The sequence below is a fragment of the Alligator sinensis genome, unplaced genomic scaffold (genome assembly GCF_000455745.1).
Source record: "Alligator sinensis unplaced genomic scaffold, ASM45574v1 scaffold872_3, whole genome shotgun sequence".
Classification (NCBI taxonomy): Eukaryota; Metazoa; Chordata; order Crocodylia; family Alligatoridae; genus Alligator; species Alligator sinensis.
The window spans coordinates 573959-586325 of record NW_005842137.1 but is presented as its reverse complement, the minus strand read 5'-3'; the positions used below and the strand labels follow the sequence as shown (position 1 = coordinate 586325).

Here is a 12367-nt window from a genome sequence, read left to right as displayed (position 1 = left end):
TCTTCCTTTGGGTTCAGCACTAACAAGCTTGGTGCTGCCTAAATCAGCTCCTAAACTCCTGGCAAGCTACCGACGCTACATCTGGGTATCACTATAACATCCACGTCAAGTCATCATCTGAAGGCAGGCCAAGAATCATGGTACTGGGGAAACAAAGGTAGTGCCCATCAGTCTGCTGGCAGACAGGGAGAGAGAGGATCTTCAGGTCAAACTCTGCCCCCGGGGCTGGCAACACTGCGAGGCAACTCACAGAGGGGGGCAGGACCAAGCCCATGCCAAGCTCATTACTGCGCATCCTCACCTCCACTAGGCAGTCTCCCACCAGCCCGATGAGCAGCCGGGCCCCACCGTGCTCGTACACCAGGGCGGCGTTCTCGGAGCGGCTCATGCAGGTGAAGTCGAACATGTCGACATCGGGCAGGTTCTGGTGGTTTAGTGCAAACTCCATTTTGGGCAGCTGGTAGTTGGTGGAGAAGCTGGCTGCTTCCTTGGCGTAGCTGAGGAGGGCTTCGCGGTTCACGTTCTCGGAAGACAGCAGGCTCTCCGTGTCCAACTTGTCCTGCACCAACGAGATGGAAACAATTGCAGAGCTGACCCCTGGCATTGGTGCCCTCTGCCAAGATGTAGAACAAAATACGTTTATGTGTGATGATCCGCACCCCCCACCTTTAAAAATCCTAGAGATGCCCATGCCTGAACCTGTTATTAAAAATAGAAGGAAGAGGGGTGGGACCAGGATACAGCAGAATATTTAGATCCCAGAGCTCATGCCTCAGCCCCTACCTACAGCTGCTATTCTCCCCTTCCTCCTAAGCAGGACCCCTATTCTGACCCCCTCTTACCTCTAAAATGACTCCCATCTTTAGCAGACTCTGTTTTTTGGCCGTCATGACAAAATAGTGGGTATCATCTTTGTAGTAGACAATGTTTTCCAAGTCAATCCCTGTTCAAAGATACAAAGCAGAAGACTTAGCTGGAGCTGGGCAGACACTGTTGAAGCCAGCGCTGCTCTCTGCCCTACAGCCTGCTCTATCTACGGACAGCCGGACATACAGTGGGCACCATGACCATAGCAACCCCCACCCCACATGAGGCCAGGGCTCTACCTCCCCCGTCTCCAAAAACCAGCTGGGACCTGGCACCAACCTGTTTTCTTGTAGAGGTTCTGGAAGAACTGCTGCTTGTAGATGCGGGCAACACCACTGATCTCGGGCACCTCCACCTCAGCCCTGCTGTGGTGATTGACAAAGTTGGTGGTGATGCCAATTGCCAGCTTGCCACGAGTTTCCTTTCGCTTGAACCCTGGGGAGAGAGACACACGCATAGCTGCTCTGCCACTGAGGTACTGCATGGCCTTGGTCATGTCGCCCACTTGCAGCTGGTGGGAAGAACTCTCTAATGACAACTGAGCACCGGCAGGGGGTGGAGGGGCTCTCCATGTCCCCAGGAGGGTCCCTGCCTGGCTCAGATGTGGGGCAGGGCAGAGCATCAGGGAAGAGGGAGAACTGGAAGCTGAAGCTGTAGGGATCTCCAAGCAGGCACAGAAAAAGCCTCACTGCAGGGCACTAGGTGCATTTTAAGTCAGAAGGTGGGTAGCCCTGGGGACACTGGCCCTTGCAGGGGTTAGGACTACCCCAGAGCAGGGGGCTCCTCAGGTACTGCAGCATCTCAAGGCCTTCTCCTCCTGCTCCATCTCCCCCAGATGCATTTCAGACCTCTCCCAGATCCAGGTGCCCAGGCCTGCCAGGCTGATGAGCCCTCTGTTAGAAGGGGCAGAGCTATGTCCAGACTGAATTCCTCCCCTCAAAGCAACCCCAACCTGATGAGACAGAGAGCAGCCCTCCACCCTCCAAGCTTGCCCAGGCTGTTCAGGGGGAGCTTCTCCCCATCCCCCTCCAAGAGCCGGGTCAGTCACAACAGCCCACTGCCCCAGGCAATGAGGCTGGAAGCAAGTGGGGGTTTCTGCTAGCCTGGCCACATGGATGGAGGAGGACGGCTATTGCCAGTTGCTAGCCCCAGCATGACGGGGCTGCTCCAGGCCCAGCTGGGCCCCTCTCACAAGCCCTGCAGAGACTGAGCCAAGAGAAGGTTCATCGGCCTGTTGAAGACCTGGGGCACCCCCAGTCTTGCTTTCTGCTGGACATGATCCCCACCTCTGATGCTGGGCAGCTTGGAGCACACACAAGCACATACCTTCAGGCACAAATTTGCCACCTCCTGCAGAGATGAGAACATCAAACACATACTGCCCCACAGGAGAGGAGTTTGGCCGCAGCGTGGCCCTCCAGCCACTGCCTGCTGTGAGAGGACAAGGAAGCGGGCATCAGCAGAGGATCCAAGATGAGACCTCCCTGCCCCTGCGAAGCACTCAGGGAGATGGCTGTGTGTCACAGTGGTTAGAGCACATGGGTATGAGTCACCAGGTGAGGGCACTAACCCCTGCACTGCCACTGACTCATGGTGTGACCCTGGGCAAGTTGCCCCACATCCCACATCTGCAGAGTGGATATAAAGGCTCCGGGGCTGGCAGCGAGGCTGGATTAGCCCTTGAGGGCAGCCTGCTGCTTCAAATGAACCAGAACATGCCCTGGCATGACAGCCTGAGTGGAAACCCACCTCCTAGCTCAAACCCATGGCATGAATGTGCTAGGTCTCTGCACAAGCCCTTCCCTCCCCACCACAAGTCAGCAGCAGTAATGAGCAAGAGAGGGATAAAGCCGGTCTCAGCCCCCCTCATGTACCCGCAGGGCAGCAGCACCGTGCACAACAGCTGGACTAGCCACGGGCCAGTCCGGAGCAGCCTCAGTGCCTTCCCAGAAGAGTGCAGCGCATCTGGGCCCCTTCTCCACATCCCCCGACACCCTGTGCAGCCCCCTGTACTGAGCCCCACCAGCAGTGGGACAGGAGGGCTGCAGTCCCCCTGCCTGCTGGAGCACCTCAGCTCACAAACCTACCCCTGCCGCTGGCCTTCGCCGCCGGGGGCAGGAACCCCTTGAACTCCACGCTGGTATGGATCTCGACACCGAGGAGCAAGGCAACCTTGAGGAGGATGAGCTGGAGCTGGCGAATACCTGGAGGAGATGCATCCCCAGCAAGGAAGGAACAGGGGCTGGTTTCAAACTCCAAGAGATCCCCCTTATTAAACCCACCTCCATTCCCCTGCCCCCACCAACACCCCCAGGGTAACTGACCCCATTCCACCCCTGCTTCCTAACCATGCAGCTCCCTACGGACCAGAGCCCAGCCTCCCCCAAAAGCCAGATCCAGGAGCTGCACTGAGGGCAGTGAATCCCTTAGTTGTACAAGCATTGCTTGGGGATCAGAGCCTGTGGCTGGGGGTTGGGGGGAGCAGAGGAAGTGATTGTAGGTCAGAGGCCAAGCTCCTGCAGGCTCTGCACGTATGCATCTGCACATATTGGGCAAGTTGGAACAGAGATGCCTTTGCTGTCACTCATCGGGACAGCAGATGTGGTAAACAACAGAGTTTTTTCCACCCACGAGAGCTGCTTTGGGATAGCGTTCCCCGCATGCCCAGCCCTGGCTGCTGTACTAGACCCTTGATACCACCCCAAGCTCGGCCCCAGTGTGCCCCAGATACCCTTCCCCCCATACACACAGATCCAGCTCCAGCCTGCCTAAGACAGCCCCAATGGGGTGGGCTTATGCCCAGCTCAGCCTTAATAAGCCCCAGTCCCCACTCTTAATCTCCACTGCAGGATGTGCTGAGCACCCGCAAGACCCAGCCCCTGCTGTATTAGACCCCAGGCATCACCTGCCTACTGGCCCACCCAGACCCCAGCCATGTTTTGCTCCCAAAGGTGATTTACCCTGTCCCCCGCCCTGCTCACAACCTCATCCCCACTCACTGATGTGGTCCAAGGAGCCGGTGCAGAAGCGCCCATAGAATTTCTTGGCGCCCAGTGCCCGCAGGTCATGGATGGTGAAAGGCCAGAGGTGCAGCACATTGTTGCGTGAAAAGGAGTCTCTCTTCTCCACCACCACAACCTGGGCTCCCAGGAAGGCCAGTTCAATGGCTGTGCGGAGCCCGCAGGGACCTGCCCCAATGATCAGGCACTGGAAGGAGCAATCATAGAGCTGAGCGCAGCCCTGTGTGGACAAACCCTCCCGCACAACCACCACAGTGATCTCTGGGGATGGGGAGAGGGTCCCATCGGCTTGCTGAGGGAGGGGAGATTAGTCCTGGACTAAGTCTAAAGGCCTTGACTTCTGTGAGTGTGAGATGAGAGGTGATGTCTGCACAGCAGCACTGGGGTGACTCTATCAGAGTTGTGGGGGGGGCAGAGCCACTCAGCCCCCCCAGCACGCATCCCAGACTGTATCGTGGCAGATGCACAGGAACCAGGAACCTCCAGAGCTGAAAAAGCCACATATTGCTACAGCTTGTGCTAAAGAGCCAGCACCCATAGCTGGGGGCTGCAATAGCTCATATCCTCTGTGGGCTGGCACAGAGGAAGCTTTGTGACATGCAGGTTGCACAAGCAGCCCTAGGTCTGCTCCTAGCCCAGCAGGCTTCCTCCTCCTGACTCTCCTGGGGCACTGTTATCCATGGGCCTTCTCTGCACCAGGGATCTGCTCTGCAGCCTCTAGTGCAAAGCCCCACTGGAGACAGGCAGAGCCTCCAGAAGCCGCCACGGGCACTGGTCCAGCCGGCCCCGGTGCCAAGACAATGCCTCGCTGCAGAGTAGCTGGGGGGCAGCCCTCTGCACGGATAAAGAAGCCCTGCTGTTCCTCAGCAGAACAGGATGCTTCCCTCTGCTAGGGATGCAGAAAGCTCAACAGCTACAGCTTGACAACAATGTATTTCAGGCTGCTCTTGTCCAAGGACAGAGGGACGTGGGGGTAAATCCCTCACTGAAGCCAACTCACCCTCCCTGCAGCGCTCAGCACTTATCCCCTCTGGCTGGAACACAGCCAGCAAAGGCATTAACTCCTGAAGGGGGACCAAGGCGGAGGGAGCTGGGAATCAGTGCTGGCAGCAGGAGATCCCAGCTCCCAGCCCATGTCCAGCTGGATGCCTGGTGGAGGTCTTGACATACGGTCTCCCATGCAAAATGGATGCACCCTCCCCTCCTTCACCTCACAGGAGCCCAGTTGCAAACGGCCCAGGCTGGAGCTGGCAGGCAAAGCCCAGCAGGAAGGGTTCCCCCTGCGCCACATAGCGATGGGCTGCGTTTGCACCACAGCTGTTGACAGTGCTATCTGCTGCACTGCTGAACTGCCAAGGCCTGCCACTAATGGCAACAACCCTGCCTATGCTAATGGGTGCCTTGTGGGGTGCTCAGACCCCTTCCACACCCCACTCAGCCCAGCCTGGAGGAATAAGCTGGGACAAGGGATGGCATGGCCTCCCTGCTAGCCCAAGAAGCCTCCATGCAGCTGCCTATGCAGACACTCCAGCAGGTGCGAGCACAGCTGAGGCAGAGGAGCGGCTTCACTTGCCGTGATGAAGCAGTGAGTTGTTATCGCAACTGCAATCATACACAACAACCACGGGTCGCCTTGGCCCTTTCCCTCGCTCTCTGCAGGGCCCTGCCCTAGCCCCAGCCCCACTGGCCAGTCTGGGCCATCCTACCTTGGTGTTGGCACATGCCCTGCCCTGGTCGTAGTCCTTGTGCCCAGCCTTCTTGTCCAGCTTGCTCCACAGGGCCTTGGCACTCCAGTAGTTGAGGCAGGCTTTCAGCTTGTGGTAGAAGCACAGCTGCCCCGTGTGCTCCAGGCCCAAGTGCCCACATAGCGCCCGGAAGCTGCCCAGCACCTCCTCGCACTCGTTGGCATGCAGAAAGGTGTCGAACAGGACATGAGCAGGATTGCACTGCTCTCCATCCAGAGCGCTCATCCTGGGGCACGGTGCCGCGAAGGGAGCCTGGAAGAGAGCGAGATGCACAGGCTGAGCGGAGAAGTGCAGCTGGGAACCCGGGGTCTCATGCGGCACCCACTTCGCTGACCCCAGGACTAGCACGGGCCCGGTGGTCCTGCCACTTCCCCTCACAAACACACTGGACTAGCTACAAGACCCTGCTTGGGGCACTCCGCAGGATTTGAACCCATAAGCTTCAGAGCTAAAATCCTGAGGGCTGTGTTACAGCCTCTGGAGAAAGACAGGGTAGAGAGGCCTGAAGACCCATACGCTCCTAGGTCACATCACATGCATGAGGATACAGTCCCCCTCAGCCCCTGCCACTGATCAGCCCATGTCCTGACACACGGAGCCGACCGCTCTCATCAGCGTTACTGGCACCTCCGGCTTCCTGCAGCGCTGAGTTCTGCTGGGTGCTTCTGGCTGCAGCTGCGGAGCTCACAGCACGCTCAGGAAAGGAGGGTGGAGTCCCAGCTCCCTGCTCGAGAAGAGTAGAAAGCCTGACATGGATGAGTCCTGATCAGTCCCAGAACTGAGCAGGGCATCTGGGCAAGGCAGGGGGACTGGGCACATCCCCCTGATAGCCCTGCTTGCCTCATTACTGAGCCACCCAAGCGTCACGGGATCATCAGCCCTGGCACAACGGATGTGGGAGGGGATGGTGGCTCAGAGCTGTGCACAGGGGGACCCAAAAATGGAGCAGCAGGACAGGGGGAAAGCATAAGTGGCAGGTCAGAGCTGCATTGCTCTCCGTGGGGGAAAGCCTGCCCCTAGATGCGGGAGGGAAGCCAGGGTTTTGGTGGTGGCTGGATGTTTGCAGGGAGCACCCCTCTGCAGCTGGCTCACATCAGCCGCTGCTCTGAAAACAGAAGAGCCAAGAGAGGGTGGGGGAGAGACCTAAGGCCCCACACTTCCCAATCTGGCGCATAAAACAGGCTCCCAAAGCTAAATTTAGGTACCTGAATGTGAGCAACACCAAGGGGCAGGGCACCCACAGGCCCTGCTGAGGTCCCCCGGAGCTGCAGGCTCAGATCTTAATGCACCAGATGGAAGATCCTTGCTCTAGGCACCATGTTTAAATGCTCTGGCCCAAGAGCTGCCTGATGTCAGGGACGCAGGCGGGTGCGCGGGGGAGGCCAGACCCAATGACTGACAACTTCCCCTGCGCAACATGCACCTGGACCTCCCACAGCAGACGCGGGGAGTTTTGGAGGCAGCGTTAGCAAAGGCCTCTTACTCTTCCTTCCGCTTTAACCTCTGCCCGGGGGTTCCCCTCCCGAAGCATGGCCTGTCTCTGAGGGAACAGGGCATGAGCTGGCAGCAGCAGCTGTCCCAGCTGGCACCGGCATTGCCAAAGACTGCAGGCTCCTCCTGCCCTCCACCGCCTGCCCCCCCCCCAACCGCTGTGGGGCTCAGGGATATTGCATTCACGGAGCCGCAGGCAAGCCTGGGGCTTCACACCAAGCATGCAGAGCCCTGAGCATGCAATCAAGGCAAGGGGGAAGGTCTGCACCCTTCACATTCCCAGAAGATCATCTGTGCAGCAGGGAGCCGTGATGAGGTGGGCAACAAGAGTGGCAAGCAGCTGATGTGTCTCAATGAGGAAAGGAGGCCGTGGGTGGTTGCGGTCAGGAAAAATGACTCTTTCTGAGGGGGCCCTTTGTGCTGCCCACAGCTGCTCGCGTCAGGCCAGCCCGCTCTGGCCAGACTCTGTGGGCATCTGTCTTTGTTCCCAAGGGAATTCAGGACCAGCTGTCAGCAACTCCTGCCCAGCGCTTTGCCCCAACTCCAGCCCAGATGCCCTATGGCAAGCCCCAGGCTATTAGGGCTCACCTCCAGCAACATGAGCCTGAGCTACCACTTGAGAGGTCCCCCTAGGCCAGTGGTTTGCAACCTTTTCTGACTCCAAGCCCCCCTCGAACAATGCCAGCCTTAGCTTTCACTCTCTTTTTGACTACAGAAAAACACCAGAGCCATTCTTCTGTTGCAAACAACTCGGAAAGCCCAGAGCAGGGCAGAGCGATTTAACTCTGTGGGTTCCTATTTGAAATCTCGGGGTTTATCTTGTGCTTCATGAGTGCTAACATTGTGTGGCACCCCACGGCACCCTTGAAAGGTGCTCAAGGCAACCCAGGTGCTGCAACCCCCTGCTTGAGAATCACTGCCCTAATCTGACTTCCACCCACAGGGACAGGTTGCGAGCTCAAGCAGAGAGGTGCTCCAGCTCTAGGAGGCTGGCCCGTCAGGGTGGATCAGGGATTCAGCATCTCAGGTTATGTCGGCTCATCCCATCACCCCAGGAGTGTGGTTACTCCCACCAAAGCCTTCTGAGTGAGCAGAGAGAGCATCCCTGAGCACCTGAACCGGAGCAGCAGAGGCCAGTCCCCAAAACACAACCGAGCACCGCTGGCAGTCCCAGCACTGACGCCCATTGTGGATGTGGCCTTCATTTAGGTAACTCCCACTCCAGTCAAAGTCCTAGCTTGCAGCCTTCTTTCCCATGCTGGGTCTGTAACGCAGCACGGCGGGAAGCCTGAAGCATCAATGCTGTCCGAAGCTCTCAAGCTGAGCTGCCAGCCTGGGAAAGCCTGCATCTGACTTGCAGATGAGACAGACTTGGAAAAGAGCCTCCAGGCACGTGAGAGCGAGTAATTGAGAGAGACGAATCAAGAGACTTTCTGCCAAGGAACGGTCTGGAGAGGGCTGGCTCAATATCCTCTCCGGCGCAGAGCTTATGGGGGAAAGGTCTGCCCTCTCTAAATTATTAGTGCTTAAACCTAACACTGTGGCAATGCCCGTGGCCTCCATTCTGCTAGCACCGACGATCCCAAATGCAGCCGTCTCTGGGGTGAAACATGGGGGCTGCCTGACGGTGCACAGCAACACAAGTTTAAGAGGGGGGAAGAGCCCAGTGTGCCACTGGAGCTCCCACCTTGGGGAGGGCTTTTTAAAGCCCTAAATAAGTAATGAGATGCTCATTACTTTTTTAAATGACTGAGCCAGGGGGGGTCTGATGCAATGTCACTACTTGCCAGTGTGGGAACTGCTGGGAGCTCACGAGGGAAGGCACTAGAGAAAGGCAAAGCAGTCACCCAGTCCTTATCTTGGCAATAGCTGTGCAAGGGACTCTGTCTCCCGGCACCAAGATTAATTCAGAGGGCCTCTCCCAACATTAGCTCCACTGGAAGGAGGTCAGTTTTCCTCCAGACCTCAGGAACAAGCCACTCCTTCCTACTCCCCACTGCCCATCATCAACACCCAAACCTGCCACAGGTAAAGCAAAGGAACCAGCCAATGTCCTGCTTCTAGGAAATGTCAGTATACGCTCAGGAGGTCCTGGGATGCTTGATCACGGCCCTAGATTAAGGCAGCAATGGCAGAGGGCACCATCGGCCCTTAGCACCCCCACCTTGTCAGCATCCTGCACGCCCAGAAATCCCAGCACGGACGCTTGCATAGAGGCTGGACGGAGATCTCCGTCCCCAATCAGGAGAGCCACCTAGACACGTATTCAGCTCAGATGCGGCTTTCAGAGGCACAGAGCATTTTACTGCTCCGACTGTCTCTGTAGGCACTCCATGTGCTTCAAAAACCAGGCTCATATCTGAGCTCTTGACAAGCAGAGAAGCCTTGCTCCAATGGAGCAAGCAATTAAAGCTATGCAGAAAACCCATGGCAGAGCTGGGAATCCAAGCCACGTCTCTCCCGATTCACAGCCCAGTGCCTCGTTCCTATGGTCATTCCTTTCCACTGCCCAAGAACAGGCTTTTCCTCCAAAGGATGGCACGCACTAGAGTGTTATCCTCAGCAACAGGATCCGTCCACATGCCCCGCTCTGCACAAAGAGAGGAAACTCCTGCGATGAAGCGCTCACCAACTAGACACTAGACCTGAGAGATTTGGCAGGCCGCAAGTGCTCCCGTCAGTCCCATGGGTACTGCGTGCCAGCAGCCAGCCAGCGTGCTTGGTGACTGAGGCGAGACGCATTTCCTGCTGTTATGAAACGCGCTGCACAGGATGCACAAAAAACCAAAACCACTTGGCTCCAAGAGGAGACTGGGGGCACCTGGACCTTTTGCCACTAGGAGCAACCTACAGCCCTCCTGGAACCAGTCCAACCATTCTGCTAGGTCCTCCCCCTCAGTGTGGAGCAAAGGGCTACCTCACCTGGGGCCGGGCAGGGCTCCTATGCCTTTCCAGCCATCAGCGCCTTTCAACCAGGAAATGCCTATCTCCCTGAACAGGCAGCAGCAGTACAATGGGCCCATGTGATACAAAGGAAAGGCACAATGGAAAAGGCCCATCCATAGCAGAACTGATTAAACAGTCATCTCCCACTAGAACCAGTTTGGCCAGGAAACACCAGGAGACTCACACCTCATTATAACTAATCAGAAGAAAATCATTTTTCCCTTCAACCTGTAGATCTTAAAAGACTTCCCAAGGGTCAGCATTGTTAGCAAGCAACTTAAGGCCTTAGGGGTCATGGTTTCCAAAGAACTCAACGCCCGCAGCTCAGACTGCGTCCTTCCAAGAGTTTGACTCCAACCCCAAGCCAGAGATTTGCACAACGGGTCAAAGTCTGGCCTCGATTGTGACTGAGCATTTGGGCATCTGAACTGGAGCTCCTAGGCTTTGGGCTAAGATTCTCATCTCAAGTACATCAGTGTGATGCTGAGTTACTCCAGATTTACATCAGTGCTGCCCATTCCAGAATAAGTCCCCTGGTATCAGCAGGGGCATTGTTTCCAAGCTGGTTTATCATCACACACTGCAAATGGGCCCAGGCTGGGTTTTAAAGAGACTTTCCTGAGTGAAAGAGCTGCAAACCCCAGCGCAAACAGGGCCTCTGCAGTCAGAGAAACCACTGGGCCATAGCCACAGCCTGTCAGGCTCCCCACCCAAAAGGAAGGGAAGCCAAGTGCTGCAAGGAACAAGCCTCTGGTTTGCTTTTGGTGCCACTGCTTTGCTTTTCTACTTCCATCTCCTGGATAATCTGAGTCGCCCTCAAAGAGAGGAGTGAGCCAAGGCTGGGCTGTGTCTATAGCGCTCCCATTTTGCCTCGGTTTATTCTAATAAACACAGAAAACTGGCTGTTCTAGCAGGCAGGGAGGAGGGGATGATGGGGAGTTTATTATTAATGGTGACTCACGCTTCTTGGGTCATATGGAAGGACTTATATGGAGCTCTTATGAGCCAAGCACCCACCAAGCACTGCATTGACTTCATCTGGGTCCCATTCAGGGCCCCCTGAACACAAAGGAAAGGGTCCCATTGAGGCAGTGCAGGGCATCAGGCAGGGCACTAGACTGGCATGCAAGGAGCTGGCGTTCGGATCCCAGCTCTAGTCCTAGCCTCAAACCTCCTGCCTCTTGTCTGTTCAGCTCTGGCCAGGGACTCTGGCTCATATGCAGCAACTGGTGCCAGGCTGCTAGTGTTATATAGATAACAGTGAACCTCAGAAAAATCAGGCCCTAGGGATCTGAATGGGAGCGGGGCTTGTTGGATCAGCCCAAGAGACACAAACGCATGCTGAGAATTATAAACACAAATCTTAGAAGGCAATGCAGGACGCAATGGTGTCCGAGGGCTGGTGGGGACACAGAAGGACATGCGCAGGAGAATCCATTGCTCCATTATGTGAAATAACTGATGCAGCTGTCCCCTAATGAGGAGGTCCCCAAGGGAGCATTTTGCAGCAATTTCACATGAAGTTAATTAAAGCCAGGAAGATCCCCGATTAATCGGCATTCTGCCTGGGCGCCTGCCAGTCCCTCCCCACACTTGGGCTCCTGTTCAAAGTTTTATAAGCGCTTGCAAGCAACACTTCCCTGCTGCTCTGGGGTTGCGCTTCCCCCTGAGGCTGGGCCAGGAAGTGGGTGTTGGTTGGGAGCCCCGATACTACTGCTCCCTGGGTCTGTGGTTTCTTTTTTTGTTGTCGGGGGGGATAAAATAAACCAATGCTTATATTTTTTGAGGCCTGGAGAAATGGAGAGGATCTCCTGCCGGGCTGGGGAGCCCTGAGACTGCCTGGCCTTTCAAGCTGAGAGATGTGCAATGCAGACAGTCCCCCAGGAGAGACTCAATTCTCTGTAGGACAGCTGTTACCAAGCTAAGGGCTGTAACTTCTACATGTCTATGGGCCTGGCTCTCTGAGACCCCCACAGCCCTTAGCAAAGGCTCAGGAAGCTCCACAGCACATCTGTAAGGAGGGAATTACTGCCCTTTTTACAGATCTGAAGACTGAGCGAACCGAAGCACTGCTGCCAATCAGGTCAAGGACAGGGGCAGGAAGCAGAGAGGGTCCTTGTCATGTATGATTTGTAATGCAGTAGCACTTAGGGACCCTAGACCAGCACCCCTTGTGCAAAGGGGCTGTGCAGAGAAGTCCTGATCTCTGTAGCCAAGAGGCCGTACTCCGCACCCTGAATCAGGAGCAAAACTCAGGGCTTCAAAGAACTTTGGAAAGGGGGACGAACACTCTTCCGA

The 12367-nt window shown here is 56.3% G+C and overlaps 1 protein-coding gene across 4 annotated transcripts in view; it reads right to left on the bottom strand.

The window, feature by feature from the left end:
- LOC102371980 (F-actin-monooxygenase MICAL1-like) overlaps nt 1–6385 on the bottom strand; it is a 31113-nt gene extending 24728 nt beyond the window's left edge. For 3 of the 4 annotated variants that reach the window (XM_025206029.1, XM_025206031.1, XM_025206032.1), the window contains exons 1-7: nt 5594–6251; nt 3867–4074; nt 2955–3071; nt 2194–2298; nt 1147–1302; nt 843–943; nt 302–559 (exon numbers count right to left, since the gene is read on the bottom strand). In XM_025206029.1, coding sequence (XP_025061814.1) covers nt 302–559; nt 843–943; nt 1147–1302; nt 2194–2298; nt 2955–3071; nt 3867–4074; nt 5594–5857 — 1209 coding nt within the window. In that variant the 5' untranslated portion in view covers nt 5858–6251. The other variant, XM_025206030.1, reaches the window with a different exon arrangement.
- Nucleotides 6386–12367: the final 5982 nt, after the last annotated feature.